Source organism: Sus scrofa, chromosome 12, assembly GCF_054392235.1.
Source record: "Sus scrofa isolate SSC_HxYL_T2T_F1_AM1 chromosome 12, Sscrofa_HxYL_maternal_Yorkshire_Landrace_v2.0, whole genome shotgun sequence".
Classification (NCBI taxonomy): Eukaryota; Metazoa; Chordata; class Mammalia; order Artiodactyla; family Suidae; genus Sus; species Sus scrofa.
The window spans coordinates 56748097-56765493 of record NC_139394.1 but is presented as its reverse complement, the minus strand read 5'-3'; the positions used below and the strand labels follow the sequence as shown (position 1 = coordinate 56765493).

Genomic DNA, 17397 nt, shown 5'->3' with positions numbered 1-17397 from the left:
ATACAGGAAAAGGGATTTCCAGATAATTCATCGAAAGCTTCAACCCATGTGAAGGACACCAACTTCTGCAGTTTATTTCCACGAGGCTTGCCCTATTTGTGAAACTGTTAAAAATCCTCCCTCTCTCTTCCAGATCAGAGGTTATTTTCCTCTAGTGATCAGGGGTTACTGGAAATGTATGTGTTGAACTAGCAGATACATATTTAAGAATAAGTTGACAAAATTCCACTTACTTCCCCTAAATATTAATTTAGAAAGTCAATTCGAAATTAAAAAGGACACTATCGGTTTGTCTTTTCAGGCTGCTATTGCAGCATACCACATACTGGGTGGCTTATCAAAAGTGGATTGCTTATAGTTCTGAAGGTGCCAGCATGGTTGCCTTCTGGTGAGGGCCCTCTTCCTGGTTCATTGCTGCTACTTCTTGTTGTGTCTTCACGTGATGAAAGGGGCTAGGACTCTCTCTGGAGGTTTTTTTATAAGGCAGTAATCCCATTCACGAGGGTTCCAGCTCATGACTCAAGGACCTCCCAAAGGCCTCACTTCCTAATACCCTCCCATCAGGCATTCGGATTTCAGCATGAACTTGCGGGGAGGGAGGCACAAACATTCAGACCATTTCAATGTCTAAAATGTTAACTCTCAAGTTATGGACCTTGAGTTTATAAAAGACAGACTCAGTCTTTTTTTTTCTCAGGGTGCTTTTAGAGTAACTTGATGGAAGAGACATATGCTTCCAGTGATTATGAGAGTACCAAGTAGGTAATATAAATTCATTAAATAGTCTTGATAGAGTACAGGTCCTGTCTCTAGAAACAGCCATGAGTCATCTCTAGGCAACAGCTGCTACTCAGGCCTGATATTGCCAGGTCTCCAGGTTTTTTGTTACAGAAAAACCCCAAATGAAGATTTTCATGTGAAATCTGTTTTAAATATTGGCTCACTCTAATTTAAAAAAAACAAAAACATGGTGCAGGCAAAATAAACCACATGTATAGGTAATTCATTTGTAATCGCTGGCCTAATGACCCAGCCATCCTGCAGCCTCAAAACTAAGTGGAAGAACGAGTTGAAAAACAAAATCCTATATTGGCATCCGTGTTAAAAGATATCACCCCCTCCCCCCATTTGCTTATATTCTTGATCCGACAGCCTCTGTTCCCTCCAAAAAAATCTCTTGTGGTTAAGGGGCTTTCACATGCAGATGGTCATAAGGCAATAGCTGTACAAGGAGTATCTGGGCTCTTATTCCAAAAGGTGAGCTGTCAGACACACCTCATTCTTACCTGCTCTGCAATGGTCTGAGGACTTAACTATCTGTTCTTACCATGACCGTACTAGCTGGTGGTCATGGTTGGCTGGTTTGTCTGACCACCAAACCCCCATCCTGGTTCAAGTTCAGTTTTGCTTCGTCCAACTTTGAGACAGCAAAAAGCCTCAGCAACAAGGTACAAGCTTGTGTGCACACACATTCATCCTTCTACAATTAAACATACCAGATAATAGTTTGCTGATCAATAAACAAAGTATTTATTCAGCACCCATGTGCCAAGCACTGTGCTAGGCACTGTGGTGGATACAAAAATTTAAGACATGGTCCCTGCCCGTAAGGAGCTTACATTCTCATGAAGGAGACAAGACTAACATACAGGTACCAGCTCCGAACAATACAACGTGTCATTTGGTGTAAGAGTATGTTGTACAGACTCAAAATTGTAATAGGACTCGAAGAAGATAGACAATGAAGCAGGCCCTAGAGTCCAGGTTTCTTGAGAAGCCAGGAATGGGGCCAGGTCTTGAAGGACTGAAGAGAATTAAACTGAGGTCTTCGTTAGGTGGAAGAGGAAGCAACATTCAGAGAAAGACCAAAAGTACGCATTTGATATGGGGGCTTACTAAGAAGTTAGTGTGGATTTCTGAGCAGAGAAGTGACTTGACTACACAAAGTTCAACACAGTTAATGCAGACTTAATGAAATATGTAAGTAGTTTAGGGGACACCCCACAGATCATGGAAAATGATGGCAGTATTGCGGCTAACAACACAGATGGCACTTACCTGTCAAGGGAAAACACAGCCATGACATAAAACGCAGACTATCAAGGATAGATGACAATTCTAGCAAGCCCTTACCCAACATGCCAATAGTTCCTACTTTTCATAGGCCCCAGAGACAGAGTGAACATTGTATTACCCATATCCAGGACTTGGGTGCTCTCTGCTTAGAGAAACTACACAAGAGGCATGAAAGATTATTAGGACATATAGGAGTAACCCAGGAAAAGAACAAATGGAAGAGAGAAACAAAGAGAAATCCATAGTGGGAAAAAAACCACACACATACCAAAATGTATAAAGTGTATCTCCTATGGAGATGAAATTTGCACGTCCATTTTTAATTTTTTTTTAAATGAACGTATATATTTCTACAACAACAACAAAAGCTTTGCCTTAGGCAGGTGTGCTTTTCAGTATTATTGGTAGAATCCGGGAGACCCTTAAATTCTATGTATGTCATGTAAATTGGTCAAAAAATTCCAGGTAGCAAATACCACTTTTCAGGTGACTTGCATTAAGAAAAGGAAGAGTATTTTGGAAGAACAAGATTGAGAGGTACGCCAGGGAAGAAGTGAGAACTTTCCCCTATGCCCAGGCGAGCCTAGGTGGCCTCCTGAGCAACACAAGGCCAGGGAGGGTGGTAGAAGGACTGGCCACACAGATTAGGAGGCCAGTGACCACTGCCTGGGACACAGTGTAGTAGCACAGCCTGGCATCCTGCCACCAGCAAATCTCATCCTGTAAAATCAGAGACCCAAATCCCCTGTGTTCGGACCATAAGTTCAAAATGTGTTTCCTGTTCTACCCAGTCATTAATATGTTCAGACATTCCCTACTTAAATGAACAGCCAGTGAAGAGATTTTAGGATTAAAATCTGACCACAAAAATTCCATGAATTGGTTAACTCCAAGTTAACTAAGGGAAAACAAATAGAACAAATAGAAACCTATTTCTAGCTCCCAAACAGTTTTAAAAAACCTAATTAAACTCAAGCTTTCTTAAAGACAAAACTGAAGAATCCCATAAGGATTATACATTCTAAGATTGGCATTTAAAGATTTTTTTTTTTAAACCACTTAGAAAAAAAAGCAGTCCCATTAACCCATGTACCATAAAACCGCAACAGTGATATTCAAAGTTACTGACTAGCAGCATGTACTTACATTAAATTCTATTACTTGTATGTATTTCATGTAAAGATATTAAAATATTTCTCACTTTACAATCTGAAAACTCCCATTTAGGATCTTTATCACATTTACTCTAAATCACACGTTCATCTTTCTGAGGAAAATCTTACACTCTAGAGAACAACCACTTAATCAAGCTGGAACTATGTGGGAAATGTCTATAAAAAAACCATCGGAATTCACCTCTTTCCTGGGGGTGTCTGCTCTATTCCTCTGAATTACGTAGGCAGTGTGATGGAAAACATGCTAGGTCCCAGGGAAGTGAATTCTGGGTAAGTATTGACTGAGCCACTGGCACTAAGTGCAAACGTCTGTGGACCCTGTTTGGTTACTACTTGATTGGGAAGGTGAACCACGTGCTGGACTCTGAAAGCTTCTTGGCTTTTCACGAAGCGCATGACAAATGTTTATCAGCCAGAGACCCAGGAGAAATGTATGCCTGCCTGATGGTGCCTGTTCATCTGGCTCCAAAGTCAACATGCTAACTTGTCTCCAGGTATAAAGATCTTTCTGTTTTCCGAAACGACCTGCCTTTCCCTCGATACTTTCGAGTGGAGAAATTCAAGCAGGGTCAATAAATGAGACGCTGCCTTTGCTTCACGCCCACCTGACTCTCCTACAGCTCAATTCCTGCTCTGAGAGCCACCCGACCCTTTTTTTCTCCCGTTGTCTGACAACTTGAAGTTTTTGTAAAGCCCAGCCGGAGAGCAAACTATCTGGACCACCATAACCAATCTTCTTCCTACTGGAGCTGGCATTCTGAGTTGGTAAGAGGTGTCTGTAGCCACAGCGTCTCAGCCACGTGCTTCTGATCTTGAAATCCAGTCGTAAGCTGTGAAGCCACCGGAGGAGTGGACATGGAAACTGCTCTCAGCTCAGACCTACGCAGGAGAGCTAGAAGACACGGTGGTAATTTAAAAGATCACACACAAAAGCTTTAATTCAGTGAGAGAGAGATGGAATTCAGTTTTATTTTGTCCTCTCTGAAACTTCCATTTACACCATGGCCTCGTCTATCAACGAGGAGGAGGAGGAAGAAAAGACCTCTGCCCATTACCGCTGAACTCAAGGACTCGAGTACCTGTTCCTTAGAGGCGGCAGGGTATTTGTTTCTCCAGTTTTTTGGCTCCAAGAGATTACACTTTCAGGGCCAGGGTAGTGAGGAACCACTGGCAAAATGCTGGAAATGTCTTCTGGATGAATCAGTGTGTCATTTCATAAAGTGCTTCTGGAGTTAAAATCTTGTCAAGCTGTCAAAAATGTCCACGCTTTTGCAACACAAAGGATAAAAGAATCCCAGTGGGTACGTCTCTGAGTCCTTCCCAGCTGGGTCTCGTCATTGGCACTGCCGCTTTAACCGCCGAGGCGCTGGCCCTCGCCCCAGGCGAAGCCTCCCGGCCGCTCTTCAGGTAGTGGATTGTAATTTGGATCTTCATCTGGTGTATCAAAAATAGCCTTCCTAAAAGACAGGCGACAGATAAATTTACACCCGGAGACATCTTAGGCCCCAAATACCCTAAGATCAAAAAGAGGCCCTGGGGTTTCCACCAATGCACAAGCATTACCTGCCTACCAATGAAACAGTTATCATATTTTGTGTTTTCTTTGCTTTTTAGGGCCGCACTCGAGGCACATGGAGATTCCCAGGCTAGGGGTCGAATTGGAGCTACAGCTGCTGGCCTACACCACAGCCACAGCAATGCCAGATCCAAGCTGCGTCTGCAACCTATACTGCAGCTCACGGCAATGCCGGATCCTTAACCTGCTGAGCGAGGCCAGGGGTAGAACCCACAACCTCATGGTTCCTTGTCGTATTCGTTTCTGCTGCACCACAACGGGAACTCCCAGTTATCCTATCTTTAATTATTTCACATTTACCTTCTTTACTAATTTTTCCTATAAAAGCAACACACATCTGGAGTTCCTATTGTGGCAGAGTGGTTAATGAATCCGAATAGGAACCATGAGGTTGAGGGTTCGATCCCTGGCCTTGCTCAGTGGGTTAAGGATCCGGTGTTGCTGTGAGCTGCGGTGTGGGTCACAGACACGGCTTGGATCTGGTGTTGCTATGGCTGTGGTGTAGGCCGGCAGCTGCAGCTCCAATTTGACCCCTAGCCTGGGAACTTACGTATGATCCCATGTCGCTGTGGCTCTGGCATAGGCTGGTGGCTTCAGCTCTGATTAGACCCCTAGCCTGGGAACCTCCATACGCCGCTGGAGTGGCTCAAGAAAAGGCAAAAAAAAAAAAAAAAAAGGCAATACACATTAATTGTAGAGAAAACAGAAAACATATATGAGTAAAACATGCTAAATCCAAGATAATTATGTTGATATTTTCAATATTCTTCCAGACCTTTTATACAGTGAGCTCACACCACCTCTGTTTTGTAACCTGACTTCCATTAACTCTATCAAGAATGTCTCTCTGCAAACAAGTTCCACCCAAACAGCCACGGAGAGATGAGTGGATAAGTAAAATGGTATATACATACAATGGAGGATTATTCAGCCTTAAAAACAAAGTAAATCCTGGAGTTACTGTGGTGGCTCAGCAGTAACAAACCCGACTAGTATCCATGAGGATTCAGGCTCAATCCCTGGCTTTCCTCAGTGGGTTAAGGATCCGGTGTTGCCGTGAGCTGTGGTGTAGGTCGCAGACACGGCTTGGATCTGATGTTGCTGTGCCTGTGGTGTAGGCCGGCAGCTGCAGCTCCGATTTGACCCCTAGCCTGGGAACTTGCATATGCTGCAGGTGCAGCCCTAAAAAGACAAAAAGAAAAAAAGTAAGTAAATCCTGACACATATTACAAAAAAAGTAAGTAAATCCTGTATATTACATATACATACATGGATGAAACTTGAAGACACTGTGCTTAGTGAAATCAGCCAGTCAGAAAAGGGCAAGTACTGCATGTGTCCAATTATTTGAGATACCCAGACTTCATGGAGAAAGAAAGAAGAACGGTGGTAGAAATGGGGGTCGACAGGGGCTGGGGTGCGGGGGGTGGGAAGGAATAGGAAGTCATCATTTAATGGGTATGGACTTTGGGTTTTGTAATACGCAGCGTTCTACGGGTGGACGGTGGTGAGAGAAGCACAATGTGAATGGACTGACTGCCACTGAAAGGTATGCTCAAAATGTCTAAGATGATACATTTTATGTGTATCTTACTACAATTAAAATTTTAAAAAAATCAACGAGTTATTCCAAGAAAAATTAGGCAGAGCATAGGAAGGGACAGCAATGTCTGGAAGACTTTTAAAATACCACTATATGGTCACTCAACATCTCCTTAAAGAATTAACCATTGAAGAAGTGTCCTCTCAATCCCTGGCCCGGCACAAGGGGTTAACACAACTGCGGCTCAGATCTGATCCCTGGTCCAAGAACTCCGTATGTGCAGGGCAGCCAACGAGAACAAAAAAACCCGAAACAAACAAAAAAAGGGAAAAAATTCCTGACACGTGCCACAATGTAGATGAGTTTCAGAAATACATAATGTTGAATGAAAGAGGCCTTATCCAGAGGAGTACACATACACCCCGTACGATTCCACTTGTGAAGCTGTAGAACGCGTGGAGCTACTCTGCGGAGGGACAAAGTCGAGTAGTGACTGTTTCCTGGGGGATGAGGGCAAGACTGACAGGGAAGGGACTTGAGGGAACTGTCTGGCTAACGGCAATTTCCTCATCTCCACAGGGGTTTGGCTTACAGAGACGTGCACTTATGAACACCTGTTAGTTGACACACTTGAGATCTGTGTATTTTGTTGCATACAAAGAGCTCTAGTTAGTGATACACATTCTAAAATAGTTACGAGAATTGAGTATACTGGAATGGAAAGATGGATGGAGGGAAAGATGGACATACAAAAAGCAAGCAGAGTAAAATATTAATTGTAAAATGTAGTGGGTAATTGTGACTGCATAATTTTTTCTACTTTTCTGTAAGTTTGGAATTTTTTTTTTTTTTTTTTGGCCTTTTAGGGCCACACCTGCAGCACAGGGAAGTTCCCAGGCTAGGGGTCAAATTGGAGCTACAGCTGTCGGCCTACACCACAGCTCACAGCAACGCCAGATCCTTAACCTACTGAGCAGGGGACAGGGATTGAACCCGAGTCCTCACGGATACTAGTTGGGCTAGTAACCCTCTGAGCCACAAGGGGAACTCCTGGAAATTTTCATAATTAAATATCGGAGGAAAAATACAGAAAGGAAAAAAACTAGAATGAGTCATGTGGAGTTATAAAAGAGGTGGAAATATCAGTGTAAACCCATGTTTTAAAACTACAAAGATCTATCTAAACAGACAATGCTCCACAGAAGACATACAGATGGCCAAAAAACACGTGAAAAGATGTTCAACATCACTCATTATTAGAGAGATGCAAATCAAAATCACTAAGAGGTACCACCTTACACCAGCCAGAATGGCCAACATCCAAAAGTCTACCAACAGTAAGTGCTGGAGAGGGTGTGGAGGAAAAGGAACCCTAGTACACTGTTGGTGGGATTGTAAATTGGTGCAACCACTGTGGAAAGCAGTATGGAGATTCCTCAGAAAACTGAAAATAGAACTACCATTTGATCCAGCAATCCCACTCCTGGGCATCTCTCCAGAGAAAACCATGACTCGCAAAGACACATGTACTCCAGTGTTCACTGCAGCACTATTTGCAGCAGCCAAGACATGGAAACAACCTAAATGTCCATTGACAGAAGAGTGGATCCAGAAGATGTGGTACATATACACAGTGGAATATTACTCAGCCATTAAAAGGAAAGAAATGACAGCATTTTTAGCAACATGGATGGACCTAGAAATTATCATGTTAAGTGAAGTCAGTCAGACAATGAGACACCAACATCAAATGCTATCACTGACATGTGGAATCTGAAAAAAGGACAGAATGAACTTCTTAGCAGAATAGATACTGACTCACAGACTTTGAAAAACTTATGGTCTCCAAAGGAGACAGTTTGGGGGGTGGGGGGATGCGCTGGGGGTGTGGGATGGAAATCCTGTGAAATTGGATTGTGATGATCACTGTACAACTATAAATGTAATAAATTCACTGAGTAATAAAAAAATAAAAAATAGGAGTTCCCGTCGTGGCTCAGTGGTTAATGAATCCGACTAGGAACCATGAGGTTGCAGGTTCGATCCCTGACCTTGCTCAGTGGGTTAAGGATCTGACATTGCCATGAGCTGTGGTATAGGTTGCAGCTTGGATCCCACATTGCTACGGCTCTGGCTACAGCTCTGATTAGACCCCTAGCCTGGGAACCTCCATCTGCCGCCAGAAGCGGTCCTAGAAAAAGAAAAAAAAAATAGTTACTTCTTGCATCAAAAAATGAAAAAATAAAAAAATAAAACTACAAAGATCTGAAAACATAGATGTGTACACACTCATGTATGTACATAAAACTCCCGTGGCTCTGGAGCTGGGAGTGGTAAAACTCCAAAAGCAAGGAGCTCATCGGGCACCCAAACCTTGGCTTCCAAATACCATTCTCCACTAAAAAGGAACTACAGTTCCTTGAAGAAATAGTTGATTCTAGGACTGGGTCAAGGAGAGCACAAGGTAGGCCTGGAATATCTTGTTGGGCCAAAGAGTAATATATTAGTTTAAAAACAAACAAAGTGGGCATATGTTGAAAAGTACTTTGAGGAGTTCCCATTGTGGCTCAGTGGTTAACGAATCCCACTAAGAACCATGAGGTTGCGGGTTCAATCCCTGGCCTTGCTCAGTGGGTTAAGGATCCGGCGTTGCCGTGAGCTGTGGTGTAGGTTGCAGATGCAGCTCAGATCCAGTGTTGCTGTGGCTCTGGCGTACAGCTCTGATTCAATCCCTAGCCTGGGAGCCTCCATATGCCGAGGGAGCGGCCCAAGAAATGGCAAAAAGACAAAAAAAAAAAAAAAAAAAAAAAAGAAACAAAAAGTACTTTGAAGCTAGTTTGATGGGGTTCCCCTTGGCCAAATCTGGGACAATACAGACATCAAACTATGTAATGATAAGAAGAGATTATAGTCTACGAATAAAATACGAAAGCACGGATTTATACAGATATAAATGAATTCAAATTTGATAAGAAAAAGGATGTTTTTACGTCGTCTCAAAGTACCTCCCCACAAAACAATTACACATGGAAAAATGTAAATGGTGGAGAAGGCCCATGGAGAACTTAATCCAGTAATCAAGGTGATTACCACCACTTTGGCAAATTCGGCAAATTGAAATCCTGTGCTGATAAGCTTCAATTGGAAGAGCACAGTACACTTCGGCTGGTCCGGCCACAGATGCAAAACCTGCCACCTAAATGTGAGGGAACACTAGGCAAACCCAAACTGAGAGGGATTCTACAAAATGGACTCATAATCTTCAAAAACGTCAATGTCACCAAAGTCAAGGTAAGGCTGAGGAGCTGCTCCAATCTGAAGGAGGCTAAAGAGATGTGATAACAAAGAGCAACACTGGAATCTGAGCGGATTCTTCCACATAAAGAACATTATCAGGAGTTCCCACCATGGCACAGTAGGTTAAGACTCTGACTTCAGCAGCTCGGGTTGCTGCAGAGGTGCGGGTTCAATCCCCGCCCGGTGCAGTGGGTTAAAGAATCCGGTGTCGCCACAGCATCGACATAGGTCGCAGCTGTGGCATGGATTCAGCTTGGCCTGGGAACTGTCATATGTTGCAAGTTTGGCCACACAATTAAAAAAATAAAAAGAACATTATCAGGGGAATTGGGTCTGAGGATTCATGTTTATTTCCAGTTCATTGACTATGTAGAAGAATGTCCTTATTTATAAAAAATACACATTACAGAGGGTCATGGGGCATTAGAATGAAAATTCACTTTTGCATAGTTAAGGGGAAAAAAAGTCCTTTGAACTGATTTGTAATTTTCTGCAAATCTGAAACTGTTTCAGAATCTTAGAAAAAGAAATTCATAGAGAACAATGGGACATCACCTTACATTTATCAAACCAGGAAAGGTTAAATGCTTCACCTCCCACACTTGACAAAGATGTGGGGAAACGGACACTCAGACGTTGCTGGTGGAAATGAAAAGCTCCACACCTATGCCGAATGGCTATTTGGCAATAAACCCAATGGCAATTTCACTTGTAGGTATTCGTCCTTTGAAAAATCATCACAGCTGTGTGCGAAGGACGTGTTACACGTGCTGTACAAATGTGTAACGACAAGGAGGTTCACAACTACACGACGTTCACCACTCCAATCACGGGAGGAAGAGCAAGAAGGCTGACCATGTCCATCAGGAAGGGACTCGCGAAGCAGGCAGTGTCTCTGGACCACCGGGATGCAGGTTTGACCCCCAGCCCAGTGCCAGGTGTTAAGGATCCAGCAATGCCGCAGCTGTGACCTAGATCACAACTGTGGCTGGGATCTGATCGCTGGCCGGGAGCTCCACATGCCGCGAGACCGCCAAAAAGGGGGGAGAAGAAGTACACAGACAGTGAAAGACTGACAAATACGCATAAAAGACCTAACAATGGCAGCCGTGTTATATCTAAGGGGTGGGATTACGGAGGATTTTACTTTCACCTGTTGGCTTTGCTACACTGCAACCAACATTTTAGAACAAAAACTCACATTTTATTCCTCACGTGAGCCCTTTTTAATGCAGTATATCCCACGGACACAAAATCCTGGCATAGAAGGAGGTCATCTAAGTCCGAGTACTGTCCCTCAGGAAACTGAGGTGCAGAAAAAGGAGAAGGGCCTTGCTTAAAATCACATGGCCGGTTGACAGAACACACAGCATAGGTCTGGTTTCCAGCCCCGAAGTATTGCCACTCCACTTCACGGCTTATCTCTACCACCTGCTGGGAAGCTGAGACCTGCCACCTGCAGAAAGCCTCCTCTCCAAGCTCAGACAGCAGCCTTCATGAAGCCAGCAGGATCCTCCGTGGACAGGAGGGGCTGGTGGCCACCTGGGACGGCAATTACAAGTCACCCTCAGGACACCCTGGGCCTCCTGCCACAACTCTGGCACCCTGTGCTCCCACACAATCCAAAAGCTCCTCCAGACTGCTCAATGTGCAAATATTTACCGGCCTGAACTATGTGTGCCAGCAGCTGTGGGAGCCCCGAGAAAACATATCATGGACCCTGCCCCGGTTTAATCTGTTAAGGAACACGTGACCTGGTGTTAACTACTCACAGAATAGATGGTGTTTTCAGAATTCGTATTCCGCCAGGCTGATTGGGAAATACATCTTCCAAGAAAAAATATATGTGTCCAACTGCAATACCTACGGTCAACCAGAAATAAAGGATGATGGAGAGGATTAGAAGTTCGATTACAGGTGGCTCTACGAACATAAATAGCCTCTATTTAGGAAGAAATGTCAATATACTTATTAAAAGTTTGAAAACAAATATTATAGTCTTGATTATAACTAGCAAATAATCCTATAATGGCTATGTAGGAAGGCCAGACAGAATAAACATGAAAAATAGTGACATAATACATTTGCCAAATAAATAATAGGAAAAGTAGTGCTAAGACTCTTACCCAAGAGGTCCACAATGATTGAGTTCCCCAACAACAAGGAAAAGCCCATGAGCACCCAGGGTAGAAAGGGGGCCTGGAAATTGAGAAGGCCGAAGAAGTTCATGCGGACATATGGGTTCCTTCGGCTCCACACGTAGACAAGCATGATTGTAAAGGCCTGGCCCAAGAACACTAAGCTCACAAACAAACCAAAAAGCTAGCAGTTGGCATTAAGGAAAACAGCAATATTAAAAGGATAATAGGGAAGACTGGGCAAGAGAACTAAGGACTGTGTTCTAACATAAGTCTGAATTGGGAAAGGCGAGCAGTGGTTACAAATTTAGGAGGGGAAAAAAAAGCCCGAAAGTAATTACCCAGAGCCGTCAGGCAAAAACCTGCTTAGGTCACATCACTGGGACTGTTGCTACTTCAAATTAAGTGTCTGCCTTCATGAAGCCCTTGCCTCTTTGGAACATGTGTTAATTCCTTGGTCAGTAATACTTTCACCACGAGGACCTTTCCAGAGCTGAATAAAGCCAGCTGGAGCAAAACCATCTTGTCAGGTAGCGCTACAGTCAAGTCTCGTGCTTAGATGATAATTCTTTTTTTTTTTTTTTTTTTAATAATTTACCTGTTTTGATGAATGACCACATAAATGTCTGACCAACTCGAGTTTAAAAATAAATGATGTACACCCATTGACCAGAATACATCTAAGATACTTAAGAGTAACCCACCTGGGTTAAATGTTCTCTGACTTGCTCACAGTAGAAAAGTTTCCCTGTCCAACCTCTAGGCTTAGAAAGCTGTCACATAAAGTGTGCTGCAAAATAAACGGTAGGAGCCTGAAGCTAAACTCTGGGGTGTCTACTTTTATCTCTTCATTCCGAGTATCTAGTGAGTTCCGGGAGACAGATGAAAAGCTCTAGGAAGAGAGAGGGTATTCTTTAATCTTTTCCTGCATTTGTTCTATTTGTTGAAGGATACAGTCATTAAGAATCCACCAAAAAGGAACATAAATACAAAGTCTGCTGTCCGACCTCGGAAAGAGCCTTCTTCTAGCATTCGACAGTACCGATACCTTAAGTTCCAAGTTAAGAAAATGTTTAAGCACACAAATAGGAAGAAAGTAAAATTTAAGGGATCCCTCAAATGCACTTGGACTCCACGTTGTCTGTAAGAATCTTCATGAGTGGTGGTACGGCTCCTTCTCTTTGGCCGGGCGCTTTAGGCACGGTGAAGAGGAGACTACCTCCTTATTTTATAGAAACTCTTCCTGGTTGGGGACCTGAGCCAGGCACCAGAGACACGCTTCCCATGACCTACGACACCTTCTCATGGCTGTACTGTCCTTCCCATGTTCAGCCATAGCATAATCCACAGCATCCTTGCTTTTCCACAACCTAACTGGGAGGAAATGCCTATCAAGGAGGCTCATGTAATAATCCCCTTTTTCAGGCCAAGTGGATAAGCATTTCCATACCTCAGTCAATAAGGTGGCATGACAATGAAAACATTTAATAAAAAACTTACCAGAATGATATACCATAGAGAAGACACAGGAATCCATCCTAGGCCAGGAAGCCTGTCACCCTACAAGGCCCTCTGTCTACTGCCAATGAGCTGAGCTCCAACTCCCCTCTTAATCTGGAGGGTCGGGGTACAGGAGAAATGCACTGCTCAGCGGCCCCAATCACATCTGACCAGAGCACAACTCTTCCCTTCTTGCAACAAACTGGAACATGGCGAGCCCAACAGACACTGCCTTTTCAGCCAGCAGAACCAGCAACCGAGATCCAAGGAGATCTCATGTTCTCCATCCCCCATGAACCCATTCCCAGGCTGTGTTTTATCACTTGGTACCTGCTGGTGTTACTTTTTAAGTACGGCTCAAATCACTTCTGCTCTCCCCTGATCAGATTTGCAAGTGGCTTATGGGCAGAAACGTAAATGTTTTATGGTTAAATACCTCCCACTTGAATAAACAGTGACCTACAAACACCCTCAAAACATTACTATCTGGCCAATTATTCTGTGGATCACTGAGCCAGTACCCCCAGGAAGTTATAACTAAGATGGTAACAAAATTAACAGGGTTATAGCTTCAAATTAATATTGTATTTCCTAAGTAAACCTAAAGTTTTTATGCTAAGCCCACTTAGAAAAGGATACAGAAAAATCATATTAAATAAAAAATTGAATCCAACTGGCCCAAAAAATAAAAAATTGGTGATTAGCCTCCATATCTGTTAAGAGAAAAAAAAGTCAAGAGAAAGAATAAGTAAAATATACTAGGAAACATTTCCATATCAAGACACAGAAACATCCTAAGGACTACAATGGTTGAAAGGCCATGGGTAGCTGATACTATGTTCTGAACTCAAAAGTGAGGTGAACAATCTAACAGTGGATTTTTATGCTGCTTCTAGGTAAAATCTGAAGGATTTTACCACCCCCTCAGATATTTCAAAGGATAAAAGGACAGAAAACTTAAAATTGTGATTTTTAATTTTATTTTTTATTTTTTTGCTTTTTAGGGCTACCTGCAGCATATGGAGGCTCCCAGGCTAGGGGTCGAACTGGAGCTATAGCTGCTGACCTACGCCACAGCCACAGCAACATCAGATCCCAGCCGTGTCTGTGACCTACACCACAGCTCATGGCCACACTGGATCCTTAACTTATTGAGTGAGGCCAGGGATCGAACCAGCATCCTCACTGATGCTAGTCAGATTCGTTTCCACTGAGTCACAAGGGGAACTCCTAATTTTTTTTTTTTTTAAACCATACCATAAGGTCAAGACAAATTATGGAAAGAGTTTGATGGAAAGACTAGGTTAACTTGCAGAACAGGAAACAGTGCTTTCATGTATGCAGTATCACAGTTTAATGAGTAGTCTCAAGATACCAGAGAAAAGCTGCAGGATCTAACATCAATTGCTAAGAAATGCTTTTATGTTAGCCATCAGAAACATCCCGAGTAAAGAGGAATTCTAAAGCAAATACTCAAGTTCTAGTCTGAACAAAGAGCCAAGTCCCAACAAGACAGAATACTCTAATACTCCTCACAATGGTGGAACACAACGTTTAAAGTGTTTCACCATAGTCTGTTACCTCACGTGATCTTAATTATCCTGTGAGCTGAGCAGGCTGGCACCACCATCTCCATGTCATATAAGCAGAAACTAAGAGACCTGGATGATTTTAAAATGACTTGCCCAAGGACACACAGCTTGTACAGGGAGATGCCGAAACACATACCTACAACTCTTCATTCCAAATGCAGATGCATGCTGTCACAAAGAGTTTAACCTCAGGCAAACACTGAGCCCTGGATGCCTGGAGGGAGCTAGAGCTCCCAGCGAAGGCCATGTGAGTAAAGAAGGAAGAAGGCAGTGATGAGGCCCCACAGGACTGCTTTATGCGTCATTAAATTCTCAAGGATTAGTAACTATTAATATTGAAAGAATTCAGGACTGTTGACTACATACTAACCTAATGAGGAAGCAAGCATATAAGTAAGTGCAAGAGAGGAGAGATACAAAAATGTATTTATAGATACTCCAGAGACACAAAGGAGAGGACACATTTGAGAAGGCTACACAAGAGCTGCCCATCTTAAAAGGCAGCTAGAGTTCAACAGGTATAAAGTGAACAAAACTCATGTGAGACAGGCAATAGCAGGTATAGAAGCAGAACTACTAAGCCTGGGTCTCTCTTACTCCAACTCTAGCCTACACGATCACCCTCGAACAGGAAAACATCTTTCCGCATTCTAATTATTTGAAAGGACTCTCTCTCACTGTAATCTAATACACTGCTATGTTGTTTTAGATGTCGGCCTTCTGGAGTTCTGCTAGGATGGTCTGACCCCTGGAAGATGGATCAGGGCACTAAAAAAACTGAGTTTCTGAATTGGTGTGCCACATGCAGGTGAGTGGATGAGTAAAGGCATCCTGAGACTCGCCCTGGACAGTCTCCTCTCAATCTATAATATTAACTGCGAATCAGTGATTCCTGAATACAAGGACTAGACACATCAAATCAAAATCATGCACGGGGAATTCCCGTCGTGCCGCAGCAGAAACGAATCCAAAAGGAACCATGAGGTTATGGGTTTGATCCCTGGCCTCACTCAGTGGGTTAAGGGTCCGGAATTGCCGTGACCTGTGGTGTGGGTCACAGACGCGGCTCAGATCTGGCGTTGCTGTGGCTCTGGTATAGGCTGGCAGCAACAGCTCTGACTGGACCCCTAGCCTGGGAACCTTCATATGCCACGGGTGCAGCCCTAAAACGACAAAAGACAAAAACAAACAAACAAATAAAAAAAAACATGCATGGAACTTACATAGATTCTTAATTCTTACCCTTAGTGATTCTGATTTGGTACATGATGAGAGGCTTGAGACTTTATTAAAAGTTCCAGGCTGCAGAATCACTGCTTTTTGTAACGCTGCCTCCCCCACCCAATACTTATAATCGAATATTCCACTGAATTCTTTTTTGAGAAAGTGTACAGCAGGATTTACTACTAAAAAGTAAGGAAAATAAGCTTAAAAACTGAAATATTAATGACGGTTGTAGTGAACTACATACCTGAAAGTGTTTAAAGATTAATTCAGGATTGAAGTACAACTGAAAAGGTGTGATCAATTCCAACTGCTGAAATAGAAAAAGAGCTTCTTCAAGCAAGTCAATCCAGAAACAACATATAATATCATTTACAGCAAAAGCTTAGTAGGCCTAGCAATTTCCCACTCTCAGTCACTTAGACTGAATCATTTGAGGCTGGAGGACAAAGTTGGTATAGAATTCTCTACAACTGGTACAATTCTTTCAATTCCCCGATACCTAACACAAAACAAAAGTTTGATGTTTCAATTATGGGAGGTAGGTGGTGATATCTTAGATTGAGAGCAAGAAAGACCAGGTGCTACGAATCTGCCCAACACAGGGGCACCAACTGAAACAGCTGTGTGAAGCAACAAAATTCACTCAAAAGAACCAATACCCTGCCACCATCAGGGCTGGGTGCTTCCAGCCAACCTCTGTTACAGATTCTCTTTATTTCAAGACTTTTCCCGCTCAGTGACTTCTACCTTTCTATTCTCAATGTCTATGTTTCTCCACTAAACGGACCTTCCTCCCTTTGGTCACCACAATATTACCTGGCCACCGCCAGAGTGCTCAGACACGTTTCCTGGGTGGGCGGCTCCCGCAGTCCTGACTTGCTATAGGTCCTGTCTTTTTCTCTCAGATACTGATCCGCAGTCCTGTTCCTTCACCTCTCATGGACCAGCACTCTTCTCGGGTCTCTGGATAAGCACCCGGATAAGCTAATTCCGAGCCCCAGAGTGAGCCCTGTAAGCTCCCACCCACCCTTGAGCCCAGCCCCTCTAAGCTTTCCCGAGGCCCAAACCCCAGTTTCCCAAGGACCCTGTTACACCCAGCCCAGAATATGAGAAACTGGCGCTGCAGCTGCTCACCACGGCGGCGGTGGTGAGAACACAGGCGGTGGTGTAGGCGCGGCTGACCGGTGGGATCTGCAGGTACTCCAGCCGGAGGCTCTGGTACGCCATCTTCCCCACCGCCGCCTGCCCCCCCACTTCCCCTTCCGCCAGTCAG

At 43.5% G+C, this 17397-nt stretch overlaps 1 protein-coding gene across 5 annotated transcripts; it reads right to left on the bottom strand.

The window, feature by feature from the left end:
• Window positions 1-1506: 1506 nt before the first annotated feature.
• DERL2 (derlin 2) lies at window positions 1507-17382 on the bottom strand. 5 transcript variants are annotated; one of them, XR_014821770.1, is made up of 8 exons: window positions 17259-17382; window positions 16369-16434; window positions 13945-14018; window positions 12760-12853; window positions 11794-11989; window positions 8530-11530; window positions 5395-5978; window positions 1507-4897 (listed from the first exon to the last, which is right to left on the bottom strand). XR_014821770.1 is itself a non-coding variant. In XM_084985941.1 (7 exons), the coding sequence occupies exons 1-7, from the start codon at window positions 17349-17351 to the stop codon at window positions 4603-4605; spliced, it is 717 nt and encodes a 238-aa protein (XP_084842067.1). In that variant the 5' UTR covers window positions 17352-17382; the 3' UTR covers window positions 1507-4602. The 5 variants fall into 5 exon arrangements, 2 of the variants coding, with proteins under 2 accessions (XP_084842067.1, XP_020923382.1); XM_084985941.1 differs by lacking the exon at window positions 5395-5978 and having other exon boundaries at window positions 1507-4708; window positions 11440-11530; window positions 16369-16431; XM_021067723.2 differs by lacking the exon at window positions 5395-5978 and having other exon boundaries at window positions 1507-4708; window positions 11440-11530; window positions 17259-17368.
• Window positions 17383-17397: the final 15 nt, after the last annotated feature.

Coding starts and splice junctions, on each gene's coding strand:
- DERL2 (XM_021067723.2), bottom strand. CDS start 17,351: ATGGCGTACCAGAGCCTCCGGCTGGAGTACCTGCAGATCCCACCGGTC. Junction 11,531..11,793: donor AATCATTGTGGACCTCTTGG/GTAAGAGTCTTA, acceptor GGTTGACCGTAG/GTATTGCAGTTGGACACATA. Junction 4,709..11,439: donor CTGAAAACACCATCTATTCT/GTGAGTAGTTAA, acceptor CCTGTCTTTTAG/GAAGGCTATTTTTGATACAC.